We start from the raw sequence: 21,534 nt of genomic DNA on the forward strand, positions 1-21,534 counted from the left end.
TCTAGTTTTTCAATGTCCAGGTAAAATAATACTATAAGATGAAGAGAAGACACAAATCTACATCAATGCAAGAAGTTTTCTGATTGGGAGTTGTTGATAGCAATGAAATCACAGTACGAGTACTGTTCTAATTCCCATAATATTTTTTTTCCCATCCAGATCTTTTGTCTCTGTCTCTCTTGTTTATTTGTCTATTGTTCCCCTGTATCTTTCTGTGTATGTGTATATATATAATATATATATGTGTGTGTGTGTGTGTGTGTACATATATACATATACACACACACTCTAAATATGCTTTCTATATGTATCTATACATGTGTATCTAAAATTTACCAGGTATATTAAAAGACTTAGTATGCTTTAAAATTTTTAAATCTTAATATTGCACTATGAATTCAGAAATATCCTATGTAAAAAGCAAACAAACAAAAAAATCAACTTTGCTACCCAAAAGAAAAAAAATGAACACTACTATATGTATTTTTTATTAATGTATTCTATTTTATAATGCTTCTTTTAATTGAAATTTTATTAGAATACAATCTAGTGAAAATAAAGGGTACAAATACTTCTGATTTTGTACCTACTTTGAAATGAATAAGCCATGATATACTTAGCAAGTTATTTCATCTTTCTATTTAATTTTTAACCTATCAAATTACTATTTTGATTCCATCTTCACTGAATTGTTTGGTATACATAATGTATTTTCAAATTTAATATAGACACATGCACATATGCTACTTATACACATGTTGACATATTCTATATATAGTATCTTATTATTTACAGCCTGATTAACTTTATGAAATTAATAAACACATTTTAAATATTTAAACTTATTATTTATACTAGTTCAAACTTTTATACAAGACACATTAGAATGAGAAAAGGACTTTTGCCACAGGGGTGAAAATACTACTTTTTTGAATACATTTGTTATGTCCATATATTACTGTCACATAAAAGTACAGATTTGGTTGAAATGCAAATTCTGACAGGCCCTCTACCAGATTTGTGTTAACATGATTAATCATAACACAGGAATTCATAAAATGTGGACTCTTACCTATTTTCCTTTATTCTTGCCAGCAAGGGTTCCAACCAGCCTAATGTACATTCACAGTGTGCATCTAGAAAAGTTATGACTTGGCCCTTTGAAGCAGCTGCTCCTCGAAGACGAGCTCGGATCAATCCAGAACGCTGTTCCATCCTAATAATTTTCACAGGGACTTCTAAATTTTTCACATAATTTTCTAAGGCCATCTTGAGAAAATCTGTAAGATTTCAAGATAAATTCATCACAGAAGACTGAAACTAATTCAATGACCAGTAAGGATTCTGAATTCAAGTAGATATTGAATATATAAATTATGGGCAACTTCCAGGTTGACTTGAAGACTCAATAAAGGAATTAAAGGACTTAGAGAATTATATATACAACTCATTTGTCCTTTATTAAGACCCATATCTTCCAGGAAATTGAGTAGGTCAAGATTAAAAGAGGGTGTTATTAAGACTTCTGACTACAATTTTAGTATTAGTCCCCAAGATATTACACATTGCCAAATTCATTTCCTATAATTATAAATTACTTTTGCCTCTGTAGTTAGTTCCTGGTGTATTGCAGAAAAAAGTACAGGAGGAAAAGGTTGATAGGAGAGATTTATATATTTATCTATGTTCTGTCAAATAGTACAATTTGAAAAAAGCCATCGTGAAGGACTGTACAGTTTATTGCCTAAAAACAAATTCATCATTTTAGAAAGGATTCTGAATCAAGTAAACAATGGTTAGAAAAAATGGAGAGGGTGGAGTTAGTGGGAGAACATGTTATGTTAATTTATTTTTAAGAGTATTTGAAGAATGAAAGTTTTAGCAATGGATATTCCACTAATCTTGTTAATATACTATTCCATTCTTAAACTGGGGCCCACAAAATGATTTCAGGGTGAAAAGATATTATACTAGGTATAGATAGATGAGGATTATAGAGTAAAGGGGAATCATTTATCCTTTTGTTTGATTTGGAAGTGGTAAGGAGAACAGATATCAAGGATCTATAATACTGTATCTCTTATACAGTTGGGCATCAAATAATTGTTTGATTATGTTATGTAAGAACTAATTTGGCAATCTCACCTGATTGTTCAGTAGTTTCCAGAGTAAGATCTTGAAAGGAATCAATTACTTCCTACAGCTTATATTTTAAGATGGGGTAGTTAAAAAAAAAAAAAACTTTCACAGACATATAATCATATAAACATCATTAAAAAAAAAAAACTTTTTGATATGCTCTAAAAATTGTTGAGGATACAAAAAAGGCAAAAATGATCTCCATACTTGAATTCACAATCAAATACATGTGATGAGCTGCAAATATTTATGTACAAACAATATATAGAGAATAAGTAAAAGGTAACCTTAGGGTAGAAGGCTTTAAAAATTGGAAATTTGTATAGAGAGGAGAGAATGGAATATGAGTCAAAGATGCTAGATTGCTGGAAACAATTCTCTTAATAATCTGTTGATTATAGTGCTTTTCTATGGGAATACAAAAATATTTTTGAAAATGCATACCTCTTTCACTTGCATCATCTACCAAGATGATTTCAGAGAGTAGATTATGGGGAGACCGATTGATTACACTGTAAACAGTTCTAAGTAGTGTGCTCCATGCTTCATTATGAAACACTATGACTACACTTGTATTTGGAAGTTCATCAGGGTAGACTTTTGTCTTGCATCTGCCAATGAGGGGAAAAACAAACTGATTTTAACCTCTTGAAAAATGCAATTAATGTACTAAAAGACAAGGTTATGTAACAGGATTTTCCAGGCTGTGTAGTCAAGAAAAAGGTTCAAATTTTTCCTCAGGAAATTACTAGTTTAATGGAATAGTTAAAATGTCTAATATCATTTCTAATGTCACAAAAGTGAACAGCTATATTGTAATGATTAATGAGAATGTTTTTGACATTTCTCAATTGGATATTATATCCATTCTGGGATCGAGGCATAGTTTTTTTAAAGTATTTTTCTTTCTTTTTCATAAAGTTTTTATTTTCAAAACATATGTACAGATAATTTGATAACATTGGCCTTTGCATAGCTTTGTGTTTCAGATTTTCTCATCCTTCTCCCCATCCCCACCCCTAAATGGCAAGCAATCCAACATATGTTATACATGTTGAAATATATGTTAAATCCAATATGTGTAAATATATTTATAGAATTCTCCTACTGCACAAGAAAATTCAGATCAAAGTGGAAAGAACATGAATAAGAAAACAAAATGCAAGTGAAAAACAAAAAGAGTGAGACTGTTATATTGTGATCCATATTCAGTTCCCATAATCCTCTCTCTGGGTGTATGGCACTCTACATTACAAGATCATTGGAACTGGCATCAATCATCTCATTGTTGAAAAGAGTCACATTCCTCATTATTGATGATCTAGTAATATTGATGCCGCTGTATACAATTTTCTCCTGGTTCTGTTCATTTGCATCGGTTTATCTAAGTCTCTCCAGGGCTCTCTTAAATCATCCTGCTGATCATATATTATAGAATAATAATATTCCATAACATTCATATATCCATAACTTATTCAGCCATTATCCTGATGGACATCCACTCAGTTTCCAGTTTCTTGACATTTATGAAAAGGGCTGCCACAAACATTTTGGCCCATGTAAGTCCCTTTCCTTTCTTTAAGATCTCTTTAGGATATAGGCCCAATAGAAACACTGCAAGATCAAAGATATGCACAGTTTGATAACTTTTTGAGCATACTCCCTAATTGCTCTCCAGAATGGTTGGATTCATTAAAAATTTCACCAACAATACATCAGTGTCCCAGTTTTCCCACATCCCCTCCACATTTGTCATTCTTTTCTTATCATCTTAGACAATCTGAGAGGTGTATAGTGATATCTCAGAGTTGTCTTAATTTTCATTTCTCTGATCAATAGTGATTTAGAGCACCTTTTCATATCATTAGAAATGGTTTTAATTTCTTCAACTGAAAATTGTCTGTTGATATCATTTGACCATTTACCAATTGGAGAATGGCTAGAATTCTTATAAATTTGAGTCAATTCTCTATATATTTTAGAAATGAGGCCTTTATTAGAATCCTTAAATGTGAAAATGTTTTCCCAATTTATTGCTTCCCTTCTAATCTTGTCTGCATTAATTTTGTTTGTCCAAAAACTTTTTAACTTAATACAATGAAAATTGTCTATTTGGTATTCAATTATGAATTTCATTCTTCTTTGAACACAAATTCCTTCATTCTTCACAGATCTGAGAGGTAACTTAATTCTAATTAGTATATACTACCATTTTTATGTGTAAATCATGAACCCATTTTGACCTTAGTATGTGGTGTTATGTATGGGTTAATGCCTAGTTTCTGCCATAATAGTATCCAAGTTTCAAAGCAGTTTTTCTCAAAGAGCAATTTATTAACACAAAAGCTGGGGTCTTTGGCTTTGTCAAACAGTAGCTTGCTAAAATTATTGACTATTTTGTCCTGAGATCCTAACTTATTACACTGATTGATTACTCTATTTCTTCATCAGTAGCAAATGGTATTGATGACTGCTGCTTCATAATATCATTCTAGGATTGACACAGCTAGGACCCATTAATTGGCATTTTTTTCATTAATTCCCTTGAAATTCTTCACCTTTTGTTCTTACAGATGAACTTTATTATTATTTTTTCTAGGTCTGTAAAATAATTTCTTGGGGGTTTGAGAGATAGGGCCCTAAATAAGTAGATTAATTTAGGTACTATTGTCATTTTTATTATATTCTCTCAACCTACCCATGAGTACTTGATGTTTTTTCTAACTGATTAGATCTGACTTTATTTGTGTGGAAAAAGTTTTGTAGTTGTGTTCATATAGTTCCTGACTATGACTTGACAGATAGATTCCCAAATATTTTATACTATTGACAATTAATTCAAATGAAATTTCTTTTTGTACCTCTTGCTGCTAGACTTTGTTGGTAATATATAAAATATATAAAAATGGTGATGATTTCTGTGGATTTATTTTGTATCTTGCCACTTTGCTAAAGCTGTGAATTGTTTCTAGTTTGTTTTTTTGTTTGTTTTTGTTTTTGTTTTTGCATAATTATAAGTTTTTATTGATAGAACCATGCCTGGGCAAATTTTTTTTACAACATTATCCCTTGCACTCACGTCTGTTCTGATTTTTCCCCTCCCTTCCTCAACCCCCTCCCATAAATAGCAAGCAGTCTTATTCATGTTAAATAAGTTACAGTATATCTTAGATACAATATATGTGGGCAGGTTACCAACTGCCCTGAGGCTAGATGCTGAGCAGTGAAAGTTTCATTACCCAAGCCAGATCCCACCCTGGGGCTGTGGGTATTAGCAACTGAACAGTGAATAGTCCTGCAGGGACCAGAAGTGTCTCTGCCCAGTGAAGCACAGTCATGCTGGGGAAGTTCTACTGCCCCAGGCTGAGCCCCACACTGTTCAGATTAGAGGCTGCCCTGGGCTGTTCTCCCCTGCTGTGCAGATTTGTACCTGACCCCAGCAAAAGCCCTGTACTGTAGGATGTGGCTGCAGGGCTGTGTTAAGCGTCTGCCTGAGTCACTTCCAGGTTTGGGTGGTTACAGCCAGATCTTGTTAGGTCTGGCTTTTGAGCTTTAATTTCTCTGCCAGTTTACTGCTTTGTAATCAAGGCAGAGCAGTTAGTCTATAGCAGAGTCATCCCTATAACTTCTCTAGCCACAGAGGTCACCCCTGCCCCTGGTCTGCTTTCAGATGCTAGTCTCTCCCTACCTATGCTGGTCTGTTCCTCATCTCTCAGGACAAACCTTTCCTGGCGATCTTCCAGATTACCTTTGGCTGCTAAGTTATATGCTTCTAAACTTTATGAGTTTTAGCAGTCAACACTCTTTTTGAGGCTGAATTTAATAGTTGGTTGTGAGGGGATGATTGCATGTGCCTTCTCCACCATCTTGGCTTCGCCCTCTCCTCTAGTTGTTTTTAAATTGATTCCCTAGTGTTCTCTTATTATATAATCATATCATTGGCAAACAGTGACAATTTGGTTTTTTTCATTACCTACTCTAATTTCTTTATTTTTTTTTCTTATTGCTAAGGATAACATTTCTAATATAATATTGAATAACAATGAGGATAGTGGGCAACCCTCTTTCACTCCTAATCTTATTGGGAATCATTCTAGTTTGTCCCCATACATATGATGCTTGCTGATGTTTCAAATAGATGCTACTTATCATTTTAAAGAAAAGACTATTTACTTCTACACTCTCTAGTGTTTTAATAGGAATGGATGTTGGATTTTATCAATTTTTTTCTGCATCTATTGTAATAATTATATGATTTTTGTTAGTTTGGTTATTGATATATTTAATTATGCTAATACTTTCCCTAATATTGAACCTGCTCTGCATTCCTGGTATAAATCCTACTCGGTCATAGTGTATTATTCTGGGTGTGACTTTCTGTAATCTCACTGATAATATTTTATTTAAGATTTTTACAGCAATAGTCATTAGAGAATTTGATGTTTAATTTTCTTTTTCTTTTTTACCCTACTTGATTTAGCTATCAGTACCATTTCTGTGTCATAATTCTTTCCATATTTTTTTCAAATAGTTTATTTAATATTGGAATTAATTGTTCTTTAAATGATTGAGAGAATTGACATGTAAATCCATCTGACCCTGAAGATTTTTTCTTAGGGAGTTAATTAAAAGCTTATGCTATTTCTCTAAAATGGGAGTATTTAAATAATTTGTTTCCTCTTCTGTTAACTTGGGCAATCTATATTTTTGTAGATATTTCACTTAGATTATCAAATTATTGTCATATAGTTGAGCAAAATAACTTTGCTCTAATTTCCAATTCATTGGGTGGAAAGTTTTCCCTTTCCATTTTTGAGACTAACAATTTGATATTCTTCTTTCATTTTTCTAATGAAATTAAATAAGATTTATTTTTTTTTTCATAAAACCAACTTTTAGGTTTTTTATTATTAATTAAATAGTTATCACATTTTCAATTACAGTACTCTCTCCTTTTATTTTAAAAAATTCAAATTTTGTATTTAATTGAGGATTTTTAAATTTGTTATTTTTTTTATCTTTTGTTAGTTGTAAGCTCAGTCCATTATTCTTCTCTTTCTCTGTTTTATGTAAGTAAGCATTTAGAGATATAAAATTTCCCCTAATAACCATTTTGGCTGCATCCCACAAATTTTCATTTGTTGTCTCATTATTGTCATTCTCTTGGATGAAGAGTTGATTGTGATTATGATTTGTTGTTTTACCCATTCGTACTTTCAGATTAGATTATTTAATTTCCAATTAATTTTTGGTCTACTTTCTCCTGGACTTATATTGCATGTGAGTTTTTTTTTTCCCATCAGAATATTTCATGCTTTTACAATGTCTGTCTTTCTACATTTGATTTTGAGATTTTAATGCTTTACTACATGGTTAGTTTTTGCATAGGTTCCAGTATCTGCTGAGAAATAAAGTAAACTCCTTTCTATCTCCATTCAATTTTCTCCAAAGATCTATCATACCTAACTTTTTTTTTTTTAACATTGTTTACTTCCTTTACTTCTTTCATATTTATTTTGTGTTTTTCCTAGGGCTCAGTGGTTTACAATTTGACCTTTGTAGCAAATCTGCCAAATCACCTGCTTGCAAATAGGACTGACTAGCCTAACAGGCTCACAGAAGATAAATTTTGGTATGATGTCTCCAGAGATGCAGCCAAAGTGGTAATAAGGGGAAATTTTATATCCTTAGAGGCTTACTTGAATAAAATAGAGAAAGAAAAGATCAATGAATTGGGCCTGCAACTTAAAAAGTTAGAAAAAGACTAAATTAAACCCCCCAATCAATTACTAAACTTGAAATTCCAAAATTAAAAGTAGAAATTAATAATATAGAAAGTAAAAAAAGACTATTGAACTAACAAATAAAACTAAGAGTTGGTTTATGAAAAAATCAATAAAATTGATAAACCTTTGGTAAATCTGAGTAGAAAAAGGAGAGAGGGAAATCAAATTAGTAATCTTAAAAATGAAAAGGGAGAACTTTCCACTGATGAAGAGGAAATTAAAGAAATTCACTTTGCCCAACTTTATGCCAATAAATTTGATAACCTAAGTGAAATGGATGACTACTTCCAAAAATATAGGCTTCCCAGATTATCAGAGGAAGAAGTAAATTTCTTAAATAGTCCCATTTCAGAAAAAGAAATAGAAGAAGCTATTAATCAACTCCCTAAAAAAAAATCCCCAGGACCAGATGGATTTACATGTGAATTCTACCAAATATTCAAAGAACAATTAGCCCCAATGCTATATAAACTATTTGAAAAAATGGGGAATGAAGGAGTTTTACCAAATTCCTTTTATGACACAGACATGATACTGATACCTAAACCAGGTAGGTTGAAAACAGAGAAAGAAAATCATAGACCAATCTCCCTAATGAATATTGATGCTAAAATCTTAAATAAGATATTAGCAAAAAGAATACAGAAAATCATCCCCAGGATAATACACCATGATCAAGTAGGATTTATACCAGGAATGCAGGGCTGGTTCAATATTAGGAAAACTATCAGTATAATTAGCCATATTAATAATCAAATTAGCAAAAACCATAAGATCATCTCAATAGATGCAGAAAAAGCATTTGATAAAATCCAACATCTATTCCTATTAAAAACTCTTGAGAGTATAGGAATAAATGGATTTTTCCTTAAAATAATCAATAGCATCTATTTAAAACCAGCAGCAAGCATCATATATAACGGGGACAAACTGAAACCATTCCTAATAAGACCAGGAGTGAAACAAGGTTGCCCACTATCACCATTACTATTTAATATTGTATTAGAAATGCTAGCTTTGGCAATAAGAGTTGAGAAATAGATTAAAAGAATAAGAATAGGCAATGAGGAAACCAAATTATCACTCTTTGCTGATGATATGATGATATATTTAAAGAACCCCAGAGATTCTAATAAAAAAGTTATTAGAAACAATCCACACCTTTAGCAAAGTTGCAGGATACAAAATAAACCCACATAAGTCATCAGCATTCTTATATATCACTAACAAAACCCAACAGTTAGAGTTACAAAGAGAAATTCCATTTAAAGGAACTACTGATTGGATAAAATATTTAGGAATCTATCTGCCAAGGGAAAATCAGAAACTTTATGAGCAAAATTACAAAATACTTTTCACACAAATTAAGTCTGATCTAACCAACTGGAAAAATATTAAATGCTCTTGGATTGGGCGAGCAAATATAATAAAGATGACCATACTATCTAAACTAATATATTAATATTAATATATTAATATATAAACTAAGATATTATTTGTATTTGCCATCTTTCCTCCTGAATAGTACACAAAACATACATTTTAAAATATGATTATATTCATGTTAAGATAGTATTTATGTTGTTAAATAATCTATTGAAAATATATCACATTAAACAATGCAACATTGTCTATGAAATGACAAAGTGAAATCAATAAGGGCACATAATTACAAGGTACTTAAAGTAAATATTATCCATTGAAAGATCACATGCAAAATGTGTCAGCAACATACAATTTAGTTCACATTTTGGCACTGCTTAATAGTGAGGCAGCTATTATCTTTTATTGCCCTGCTTCAAAAAGATTTATAAGAGTAATTACAAATAAAAACCTTGATATTTGTGCTCAATGTACTTTTAGTCTCAGTGTTTGCAGTGAGACTTGAAGAACTGTATTTCCACATTTCCTTATTAGAAATTTTCATATTCATGATCCTGAATGTCATCCTCTTCATCTGTATACAGGAAGAATTAAGAAATTTATTATTGGATTTTTGCTCTTTTTGGAATTCTTTTATTTTTTTTTTTGTAATAAAGATCTCAAAACAGTTCTTTTAATGAAATACATTTTTTCAATGCACTTCTTCATTTTACATTTCAATAATATTGTGGAGATCAGTATTAAAATATTTCAGAAATAAGCTTTCATGACTATAAATACATAATTTGGGACAGAAAATTCAACTATACAGAATTTTTTGGATAATTGCAATAAGGCGGTAAGAATTGTGAAGAAACATGCAGAAGACTTACACTGTTCATTATTTTTTGGAAGAGAAATTTTATCTAAAAGAGTTTGCATTTGATCAACTTCCCACAAAATATCAAAACTATTAAGCTGTGAAAATTTTAAGTTAGTCAAATAGGTGAGAGAAATATAGAAGATTGCAGGATAAAAATAGTCTTCCAAATATTTTGTTTTCTCTTTACATTTCAGAAATACTTTTATTCTTGTCTTCCTCAATATCGAATCTTTAGTAAGATAATTTTACAGGGCAATGAATTATGTAATCAACAAAATTCACAGAAGCCAAAAACAATAAATCAAAGACAAATTAAACTATACAGTTGAATTTAGGCAAGTTCAATGCAGATAATTAAAGAAAACCTTAACTTTTATTCTAATAAATAAGGTAAAGACCTTATTTTCAATTTCCATCTGTCTACTGACCCAAAAATATCCCCATGTCTCAAAATATGTACTTCATGCCATTGCCAAGTAAGCCTTTTCTTTTGCTTAAAGTTATCTATGTCCTTTCTGTGCTCAGAAAGGTTCACTTACAGTTAACTGTATGACTAATAAAGTTCAAGCTTCCGATTTTGGTACTACCAGCCTACCAGGCTAATTGACCCTTATCTTATATCACTCTGTTCCATCTACTATATACTATGATCAAAGAAGATAACTCCTCCCCCAAAATATACTTTCAAAGTTCAATGTTTTTGTAATCTTTAGCCTGAGCCTTAATTTCATTTACAGGGATCATTCTCACAAACAATGCCTTGTTTACAATTATAAAAAAATCCAGTGGGCAAGAAGAAATTTTAGGAATAATTGGTTTAAAAAGAATTGAGGAAGACTCCCAAATGGAGTCTTCCTATCTTAGAACTCCATTTCTCTTCTATTCACTGAGTCATAATTACAACATATGAAACATTTTACAGTCTTTGTAGTCTTTTCCTATTTTTGCTTATCCTTAGGTTTTAAGTTGTTATTGAAGACAAATTAATTGAAGAATAGCCTGACTGCATTAACACACAATTTTATCTACTTTTAAAAACATTTATATGTATATATATATATGCATACTCAACTACACCCAAATATATAATTCTATACAGATATAATAAATACACATATATATATATACAAATATGTACATATACATGTATGCATAAATATGTCTGTTTGTATGTATATGTATATACTTGCACATATGCATATATACATAATTACATGCATATTTATGTGTACACCTCCTACATTGGGAGAAAGACCTTAAATCCACAAAGCAAAAAAATATCCAGATGATTAGGGAAAATACATACAGAAGACTGCAATGTAATCCTTATAGATAATATGTATCTAATACAATTTAAAAGAGATTTTAAATGAGAAACATTTACTCATATTTTTCCTAATGTACACATGGAGCTAAAGGAACTAGAAAAAAAGGTGTGAGGCAGAAAGTACTTTTAAGAGCTATAGTTCCTGGGAGAATTAGAAGCAAAATAAGTCACAGTGATCATGATAAAAGAAAAAAAGTTATGATAACACAAAACATAGAACATTTTGCATAAACAAAACCAATGCAGTTGAAATAAGGAAACTAAGAACACATTTTGGTATCTAATATTTCTGATCAATATTTGCTACCCAAGAAATGTAAAGATTATTTCCATAAATAATTAAAAACAGACCCCTGGAGTCTGTCAAAAGATATGAATAGTTTTTTTTTTTTAATTTTACTTATTTATTTAATATTTTGACTCAGTTATATTAAAAGCTTTTTTTACATTTGTTTTTAAAATATTTGAGTTCTAAGTTCTCTTACACCCACCCACAATTAAATCACTTTGGAAGTTATAAAAACATTTCCATAAATTCAAGTTTTAGGGAAAAAAAAAACATAGATCTCCCACAATAATGAAAATGTGAGAAAAATTAACAGAGAGAGAAAGAGAGAGAGAGAGAGAGAGAGAGAGAGAGAGAGAGAGAGAGAGAGAAGGAAGGAGGGAAAAGGGGAAGGAGGGAAAAGGGGAGGGAGGGAGGGAGAAGTGTAGGGAGAGAGACAGAAGAATGGAGGAAAAAAGAAAGAAAGCAAAAAAAAATAAGGAGCAAAGAAGGGAAAAAGGGAAGGAGGAAGAGAGGGAGGGAGAGAGAATGTTCAATCTATGTTTGAATACAAGCAGTTCCTTCTCAGACTATACCCATACTCCAGAATTTTTCATCATAAGTTCTTCAGAGTAATTGTGGAAGATTATACTATACTTTGTAGTCATACTTGTATGACTACAAAGTCATTCACAGTTGGTCATCTCAGAATATTGCTATTACTTTCTATACAGAACATTTCATTTGGTTTGAATTCATGGAGAAATTTGTTTATTTTATTTTCTGAGAGCATTCAGCTCATCATTTTCCATAGAATGATAATATTCCATCATAAACCCACTCTATGGTTTATTGAGACATTCCCCAACTGAAGGACATCTCTTCAGTTTCATATATATATATATATATTTGCCCTGAGAAGAGAGGTGATATGAACAATTCTTTTGATTGTCAAGTAGATATGATTCCAGGACCTGTGGTCTTTTATTGTAGTTGTTGTTAAGTCTTGTATAATTCTAATTGTTGGTACAATGTATTTGCATTTTTTTTTCATGTTTCTTGTCAAATTTTCTCTTTAATCTGTGGTTTTCAAAATTTAACAATAATTTTCCTGCATGTTTTACACACAGGATGTCTTTGAGGTAGTGATTGGTGGATTTTTTCTATTTCTACTTTCCTCTGATATTTGAATCTCCAAGACAATTTTCTTGGATTAAGCCTCACTTTATTGTTGAAAGTTCTATTTTGTCACAATTTTCTAACATTCTGATTATTCTTATATTTTTCTTCTTGATCTGTTCTTCAGATCTGTCATTTTTTCTTATAAGATATTCCATAATTTTCTTCTATTTTTTCTCATTCTTTGCAGTCTGTTCTGTTATGTCTTGGTTTTTCTTAGCTTTAATGATTTTCTCCTGCCCATTTCTAATTTTCAAAGAATTATTTTGTATCTCTTTTTCTACTGGTTAATTTTTTTCATAAGCTTCTTGTTTTCCTTGGATTATTTTATCTTAAGTTTTTCCTCAATGTCCATTTGGTTTTTGAATTCTTTTTTAATTCTATAAATTTTCTTTGGGCAAGGAGCCATTTTATATTACTCTTTGGGGTAGAAGCGTGTTTTTTTTTTTTTTGTTGTTGTTGTTTTTTTTTTTTTTTTTTTTTTTTTTTACTAATGTATCCTGCTCTGAAGAAGAATGTTGGTCTTCCCTGTTATTATAATGTGTTTCAATGGGACATTCTTTCTTCTTTGCCAATTCATTTTTAAATAAATTGTATTACTGTAAGCACCTAAAATTGTGGAGTAGGGAGATGGTGCCTCAAACTTCCCTTCAACTCTTCACTCTACCCAGGAACTCAAAGTAAGAACTCCACTTTGCCACACGTGCCCAGAGTCAGAAGTGTTCTAGCATTGATGTCTCTGCACTCACCAGGTACTAGTTTCTTTTTGCCCAGGCTATCTCAGCAGCACAGGTTGGCCTGGCATTCCCAATCATTTGAAGTTTGATCTGTCTTCCTGGACTCATGCCCTGGCCCGACCTAAAGTCAGGGAGGTAAAAGTCTCTGTTCTTTTTGCAAAGCCTCAACCACACTCAGCTAGCTTTAAGGCTCTCTATGAAGTTTCTGAAGAGCTGTCTTGAATGTATTTCTACTTCAGACAGCTTTATGCACAGAACATGGGGCCTTTTTTTCAGATATTATCAGGTTGTATCAGGAGGACTGCAGCTCTGTCCCAAGTCTTCTTGATTATTCATGAGTCCATGTTCACCCCAACGCACAAATTTGTTCTATTTGTGAGGGAAATCAGGAGAGACTGAAACTTACCAGGGTGGAGCCAAGATGGCGTAGAAGACACACATGTCATTCTAAGCTCCTCTTCTGCCCTCACTACTAATTACCAAATTCAGCATCAGAAGTAGTGCTTTACTGGGAGCAGGCAGGGAGGTAGAATGCAGAAGTTAGCATACTGAGTGGATGGGGGCAGGGGAGGTCTCCATGGGTGGAGGTTTTGCAGGGAGGACTCTACCACAGGTTGGCTGCTCCATTTTAGTTGCAAAGCAGTAGATCAGCACAGAAGTTACAAAAAGGCCAAAGGTACTGTGTTCTCCAAAAAAAGACCAGAATCTAACAGGATCTGGCTACACCCATGCAGCACTGGAAGTGACTCAGCACAGACTATAGCACAGCTATACAGCCACATTCTGCAGTGAGGATCTTTTGCCTGGGGCAGCAAATCTGGACAGGAGGGCTCTGTCCAGAAAAGCCACAAATCTACACAGCAGAAGGGCTCTGCCTAGGGCAATAGAACATCCACAGCACAACTTCACTTCCCAGGGCAGAACACTTCTGGTGCGGGGCTCTTTCAAGGGGACCTCAACAGCTTGGCTACTCTTTGTAGCCAATTTGCAGGACAGCTACTGTCAATATATCTATCCCTGCTCTGCAGAGGAAGCTGGTAACCTCCTTGAACTGAAGACAGACCCTAAGGGTTTTTTTTTTTAAATGAGTAAAAAAGCAAAGCATAAAATAACCATCGATATCTTCTATACAGAAAGAGAGCAGGTTTTCCATCACGAGGAGACTAATAGTAGACAGTCTCCAGACAAAAACCCAAAGGGATATATAACCTGATCCCCATAACACAAGGCTCTCCTAGAAGAAAAATATAAAAGATCTTAAATATGATCTAGAAAAAAAAATTGGGAAAGGAAAGAGAAGCTCTGCAAGAGAGTATGGAAAAGGCATATAATTCACTGAAAGAAAAATTTGACAAAGTGGAAAAAGAAAAGAGTTGCCTGAAATGTGAATTGGAAAAGATAAAGAACTAGGAAAGTAGGATTTGTGAATTGGAAAAAAAAAAGAAAACAACTCAGTAAAAAAAAAAAAAAATTAGTGAAATGTAAAAAAAAAAATTCCTTTGAACAAAACAACTCATTTAAAAACTCAATTTGACATATACAAAAAAGTTTAAAAAGCTAATTAAGAAAACAACTCATTAAAAATCAGAACTGAACAAATAGAAATTAATGATTCATTGAGATACCAAGAATCAGTCAAGCAAAACCAAAAAAAGAAAAGAAAAGAAAAAAAAATCAAAATATTATGTAAAATATCTACCTGGAAAAATAACAGACCTGGAAAATAGATCTAGGAGAGATGATCTGAGGATTATTGGACTTCCTGAAAATTACTGATGAAAAAAAGAGCCTAGAAACTATTTTGCAGGAAATCATCAAAGAGTACTGCCCAGATGTAATAGAATCAGAAGGTAAAATAAGCCCTGAGAGAATTCATTAAACATCATCTGACATACACCCCAAAATAAAATCTCTAATGAATATTGTGGTTACATTTCAGAATTATCAGACTAAGGAAAAAATATTACATAAGGATCACTCAGGATCAAGCTGCTTCCATATGAAAGGATAGAAGGGCCTAGAATTTGATATTCCAAAAGGCAAAAGAACTTGGAATGCTACCAAGAATAAACTGCCCAGCTAAGGTGAGCATTTTCTTCCAGATAAGAAGATGGACATTCATTGAAACAGGTGAATTGAATTTATTCATAGTGGAAAAAACCAGAACTAAACAAAAATAAATGACCTCCAAATATAGGACTCAAGACAAGCATAAAAGATAAAAAGAATTCTGGAGAACACTATTTCTGCTTTGGACATACATAAAGAGTGCATGTATAATTTGTTTTTACTGATGTAATATAAAAAGGGAAGTAGAAATGGAAAGGGATTAGTATCAGCAAAAGGGAAAAGGGGAGATTAAAAAGAAGGAAACTATATCCCATGAAAAGGGAACAGAAAGCTATCATATCTGAGGAAATTTAGGGAGGGGGAGGAACATTATGTGAATCTTACTTTCATTAGCTTTGGCTCAAAGAGAAAATAACTGGCATATTTGGTTTACAGAGAAACTTCTCTCACCTCATTTTTTAAAAAATAACTTTTTATTGACAGAACCCATGCCTGGGTAATTTTTTACAACACTATCACTTGCACTCACTTCTGTTCCAATTTTCCCCCTCCTTCCTTCCACCCCCTCCCCAGGATGGAAAGCAGTCCTATATATGTTAAATATGTCTCAGTATATCCTAGATACAATATATGTGTGCACAACTGAACAGTTCTCTTCTTGCACAGGGAGAATTGGATTCAGAAGATAGAAAAAACCAGGGAAGAAAAACAAAAATGCAAACAGTTAACATTAATTTCCCAGTGTTCTTTCTTTGGGTGTAGCTGCTTCTGCCCATCATTAATCAGCTGGAACTGAGTTAGATATCTTTGTCAAAGAAATCCACTTCCATCAGAATACATCCTCATATAGTATCATTGTTGAAGTATATAATAATCTCCTAGTTCTGCTCATTTCACTTAGCATCAGTTCATGTAAGTCTCTACAAGCCTCTCTGTATTCATCCTGCTGGTCATTTCTTACAGAACAATAATATTCCATAACATTCATATACCAAAATTTACCCAACCATTCTCCAATTGATGGACAACCATTCATTTTCCAGTTTCTAGTCACTACCAACAGGGCTGCCACAAACATTTTGGCACATACAGGTCCCTTTTCCATCTTTAGTATCTCTTTGGAGTATAAGCCCAATAGTAGCACTGCTGGATCAAAGGGTATGCACAAAGGGATAACTTTTTGGGCATAATTCCAGATTGCTCTCTAGAATGGTTGGATTCCTTCACAACTCCACCAACAATGCATCAGTGTCTCAGTTTTCCCGCATCGTCTCCAACATTCATCATTATTTTTTCCTGTCATCTTAGCCAATCTGACATTTGTGTAGTGGTATCTCTGAGTTGTCTTAATTTGCTTTTCTCTGACTTACATGAACTGATGCTAAGTGAAATGCACAGAACCAGGAGATCATTTTATATACTGCAACAACAATACTGTATGAGGATGTATTCTGATAGAAGTGGATTTCTTCGACAACGAGATCTAACTGAGTTTCAATTGATCAATGATGGACAGAAGTAGCTACTTCAATTAGAAGTAATAGCTACACCCTAAGGAAAAAAACTGGGAAATGAATCTAAACCATTTACATTTTTGTTTTCCTTCCCGGGTTATTTCTACCTTCTGTATCTAGGATATACTGTGGCATATTTAACATGTATAGGACTGCTTGCCTTCTTGGGAAGGGGCTGGAGGGAGGGAGAGGAAAAATCAGAACAGAAGTGAGTGTAAGGGATAATGTTGTAAAAAAATTACTCTGGCATGGATTCTGTCAATAAAATGTTATTTAAAAAAAGAAAGAAAATTGCATTTCTCTGATCAATAGTGATTTGGAACATTCTTTCATATGAGTGGAAATCATTTCAATTTCATCATCTGAAAATTGTCTGTTCATATCCTTTGACCATTTATTGTAATGGGCTGAGGCTTGAGTTGATGCACTGAGGTCCCAAGCACGTGAAGCTAAATAGTAATTGGACGATACTCTATTAATATATATGCTTGGAGAAAGAATGGTCCCCACCCACTCTTTGTGCAAGTCCTGATGTGTTGTATAGGAAATGACGATTTTGGTGGGTGGAGGCAGGGGAGTAGAGAAGAAAGCAGAAAGAGAGTCTGCTGGCTGGCATCTTGTTGCAGCTGCTCACATTGCTATCATGACCGCCCTTCACCTCCGATCCCCCTTTCACCTGCAAACCCCTTCACCTCTGCTAGCTGCCTTCCTGTCGCAGCTGCCCATATTGCTATCGCAATCCTTCTTCACCTCTACTGAGAATAAAGATTGGAGATTTTTTCCCTTAACCTGAATTCCTGACTCTGGCTGATTTTAAATATATGGTCATCACATTTGGCGAAGAAAAAGTTTCTGAAGTTCCTCTTAAAGGAACAACTATCTTTACAGATGCACCCAAACATAATATTTGTGCTGTATATTCTCATGACTTAACTATAAAGAAAATAGTCAGAACTCCACTCAGCAGAATGAATTGTATGCTCTTACTTATTATCCAGGAGACATAAATATAATATCTGATTTGGCCTATTCAGTAGGTGTGGTACAAAGCCCAAATAAAATTTGCATCCTCTAATATATATCAGCTCTTTAAGAAACTCCAAAGTGCAAGTGAGAAAGCATCCAGGTAAGATTTATATTTTGCATGTCCACTCTCATAGTGGACTTCCAGGTCCCATTTTTGATGGTAATTCAAAGACAGATAACTTTCTAACTATTTGGCCAATACTCCTTTATTCCAATAAGCCCAGGCATCTCATTATAAATATCATGAGGTGGCTCGAGCTTTACATTTACAATTTGTAATAACAAGAGAGGAAGCTAGGAGCATTGTAAAAGTCTGAAGGGCTTGCCTTCCTTTCCATGCTCCTACACTTCCTCCAGAGAAAAACCCTTGTGGTTTGAGACCCAATGAAATCTGGCAAATGGATGTGACCCATTATAAATCTTTTGGTCGTCTGTCTTTTATCCACGTTGTGGAAGACACCTTTTCAGGATTCACTTTTGCAATACCAGCAGCAAAAGAGACAGCCCGAGTGGTTACTGAATTTCTCACACAAGCATTTGCCATTATGGGTGTGTCACAATGAATAAAAACAGACAATGGTCCTGCATATACCTCCAAACATTTTGAACACTTTTGTGCACAGCATAAGATTTTACATACCACTGGCATACCTTTTAATCTTCAAGGACAGGCAATAGTAGAGAGGAGAAACAGAGACATTAAGACACTGCTTCAAAAACAAAAGAAAGCGGGAGCCACAGGTAACCCTAGAGAGCTTCTAAATCTAACCCTTTATTCTATTAACTTCTTGATTTTTGACAAAGATGCACTGGCTCTGGCAAACAGGTTTTATAACCCACCAGAAGGGCAATGTCCAGTGTGAGCAGTTCCACTATCTTTAGATAATCGCCAGGTGATGTGGAGATACCCAGAAAGTGGTGAATGGAAGGGACCAGATAGGCTAACTGCTTGGGGGAGAGGATTTGCTTGTATCTCTAGATGTGGAGAAGGAATCGGATGGGTGCCAACGAGTTGTATTTGCCTTGTCCATGGCAGAGAGACGGAGCAGACCCTTGAAATGAAGGAGAAGACCCAAGAAACATCGGGTGGTTCTGTTGTTGATTATGCTCACCATTGAAAGAGCAGGCAGTTATGGCATTTGACTCATGGACATAGAAAACTGTTGGATTTCAAAACCCTCAGGAATCATTGGATTCTCTGAGACATGATAAGATTGTTGTAGGACTTGAAAACCCTCAGGAATCATTGGATTCTCTGAGACATAAGATTGTTGTAGGATTTGAAAACCCTCAGGAATCATTGGAGTCTCTGAGAAAATAAGACTTGAAAGCCCTCAGGAATCATTGGATTTTCTGAGAAATGATAAGACTCTTACAGGACTTCAAAATCTGCTGGAATCACTGGATTCCCTAACACATTAAAAGACTTTTTCAGGACTTCAAAAACTTGGGGGGATCATTGGATTCCCTGATATGTGAAGCAATGGACAATAGATTGGTTTTGGACTATCTCTTAGCTGCTGAAGAAGGCATATGTGTGACTGCTGTTTACATACTCTCCTTCTAGGACTTCTGGCAATCTTTTACAACACCATGTTGATTTATATTGTTTGTTATACTGTTACTTGTGTGTACAATTTATGTTTGTTACACCACATCAAGCCTGCACTGACTGTGGGGAGAGTCATCACTAAAAGCCTCTGCATTATTGTTATGTGTTTGTGTAATACCTCCCATGCTGATGGGTTTGGGCATAATAAGACCCTTCAGCCCAGAAACCCGCTAGTAACCCCCACTTCCCTTTGGTGCTTTTCATCTCCCTTCCTGAGATGTCAGGGAGGACATAATCATCTCCTTTTTAGTGCTTTCATCTCCCTTCCTAAGAAGTCAGGGAGGGTGTGATCTGATGGCAGTAAGATACTCATTATATTCATCCCCCTCTGTTCTTTCTCTCAGATATAATAGGTTTCCTTTGCCTCTTTGTGAGATGTAGTACCCCCACTTTACCCTTTTTCTGGTACAAAGTCCTTTCCACCTCTTGTTTCTAGAACAAGGTATACATGTATTCTTTATACATCTTTATAGAAGAAGTATAGTTTCCAAGATTTCTTTTTATCTTTTTAGGTTTCTCTTGAGTTCTATATTTGTAGATCAAACTTTTTGTTAAGTTTAGGTTTTTTCATCAAAAATAAGTGAAATTCGCTTATTTCATTGAATGACCATCTTCTTCCCTGGAAAAAGATGCTTGTTGTCGCTGGGTAGGTTATTTTTGGTTCATACCGAGTTCCTTAGCCTTTCAGAATACCATATTCCAGGCCCTTCAATCTTTTAATGTGGATGCTGCTAGATCCTAGGTAATCCTTATTGTGGGTCCTCTATATTTGAATTGGTTTTTCTAGCTGCTTGCAATATTTTTTCCTTAATCTGAGAGTTCTGGCATTTGGCCACTATATTTCTTGGTGTTTTGATTTTAGGATCCCTTTCAGGAGGAGATCGATGAATTCTTTCAATGTCTATTTTACCCTCTGTTTCTATGACTTCTGGGCAATGATAATTTCCTGGAAAATAGTGTTCAGGCTCTTTTTTTCATCATACTTTTCTGGGAGTCCAATAATTCTCAGATTGTCTCCCCTGGATCTATTTTCTAGGTCTGTTGTGTTCCCAAGAAGGTATTTCACATTTTTTTTCCAGTTTGATTTTTTTGGTTTTGCTTGACTGATTCTTTTTTTCTCCTTGAGTCATTCAATTCCATTTGTTAGATTCTGATTTTCAATGAAGTATTTTCTTCACTCATTTTTTTTATATCTTTTTCTAATTGTCCAATTGAGTTTTTAAGTGAGTTGTTTTATTCTATGGAATTTTTTTCCATTTCACCAATTTTGTTTTTTAGAGAGCTATTTCTGTTTCCAGTTCACTAATCCTATTCTTCAAGGATTTGATTTCTTTATCCACTCTGCCTTTAAATAAGTGGGATGACTTCTCCAGACTCCCTTGCCAAGCCTCCCTCTCCTTTTCCCATTTTTCTTCTAGCTCTTTTGTGAGAGCCTTTTTAATTTCTTCTATGAGATTCATCTGTGCTGAGGAACAGATGATCTCCTCCTTTGGAGATTCACCTGGAGACAGTCTGTTTTTAGTCTCCTCGGGGTTTAGAGTCTGCTCTCTATCTGTATAGAAGCTGTCAATGATTAAGGATAGCTTAAATATTTTGCTTATTTTGTCAGAGAAGAATCAAAGACAAACTAGCAA

General features: G+C 33.8%; 1 protein-coding gene across 1 annotated transcript in view; it reads right to left on the reverse strand.

Moving 5' to 3' along the window:
* Positions 1–21,534, reverse strand: part of GALNT13 (polypeptide N-acetylgalactosaminyltransferase 13) — a 595,329-nt gene that overhangs the window by 321,900 nt on the left and 251,895 nt on the right. The window contains exons 4-5 of the mRNA XM_051986368.1: positions 2,584–2,750; positions 1,073–1,280 (exon numbers count right to left, since the gene is read on the reverse strand). Of these exons, the coding sequence (XP_051842328.1) occupies positions 1,073–1,280; positions 2,584–2,750 (375 nt within the window). The remainder of the gene's footprint in view (positions 1–1,072; positions 1,281–2,583; positions 2,751–21,534) is intronic.

The sequence above is a fragment of the Antechinus flavipes genome, chromosome 3 (assembly GCF_016432865.1).
Source record: "Antechinus flavipes isolate AdamAnt ecotype Samford, QLD, Australia chromosome 3, AdamAnt_v2, whole genome shotgun sequence".
In the NCBI taxonomy this organism is placed as follows: Eukaryota; Metazoa; Chordata; class Mammalia; order Dasyuromorphia; family Dasyuridae; genus Antechinus; species Antechinus flavipes.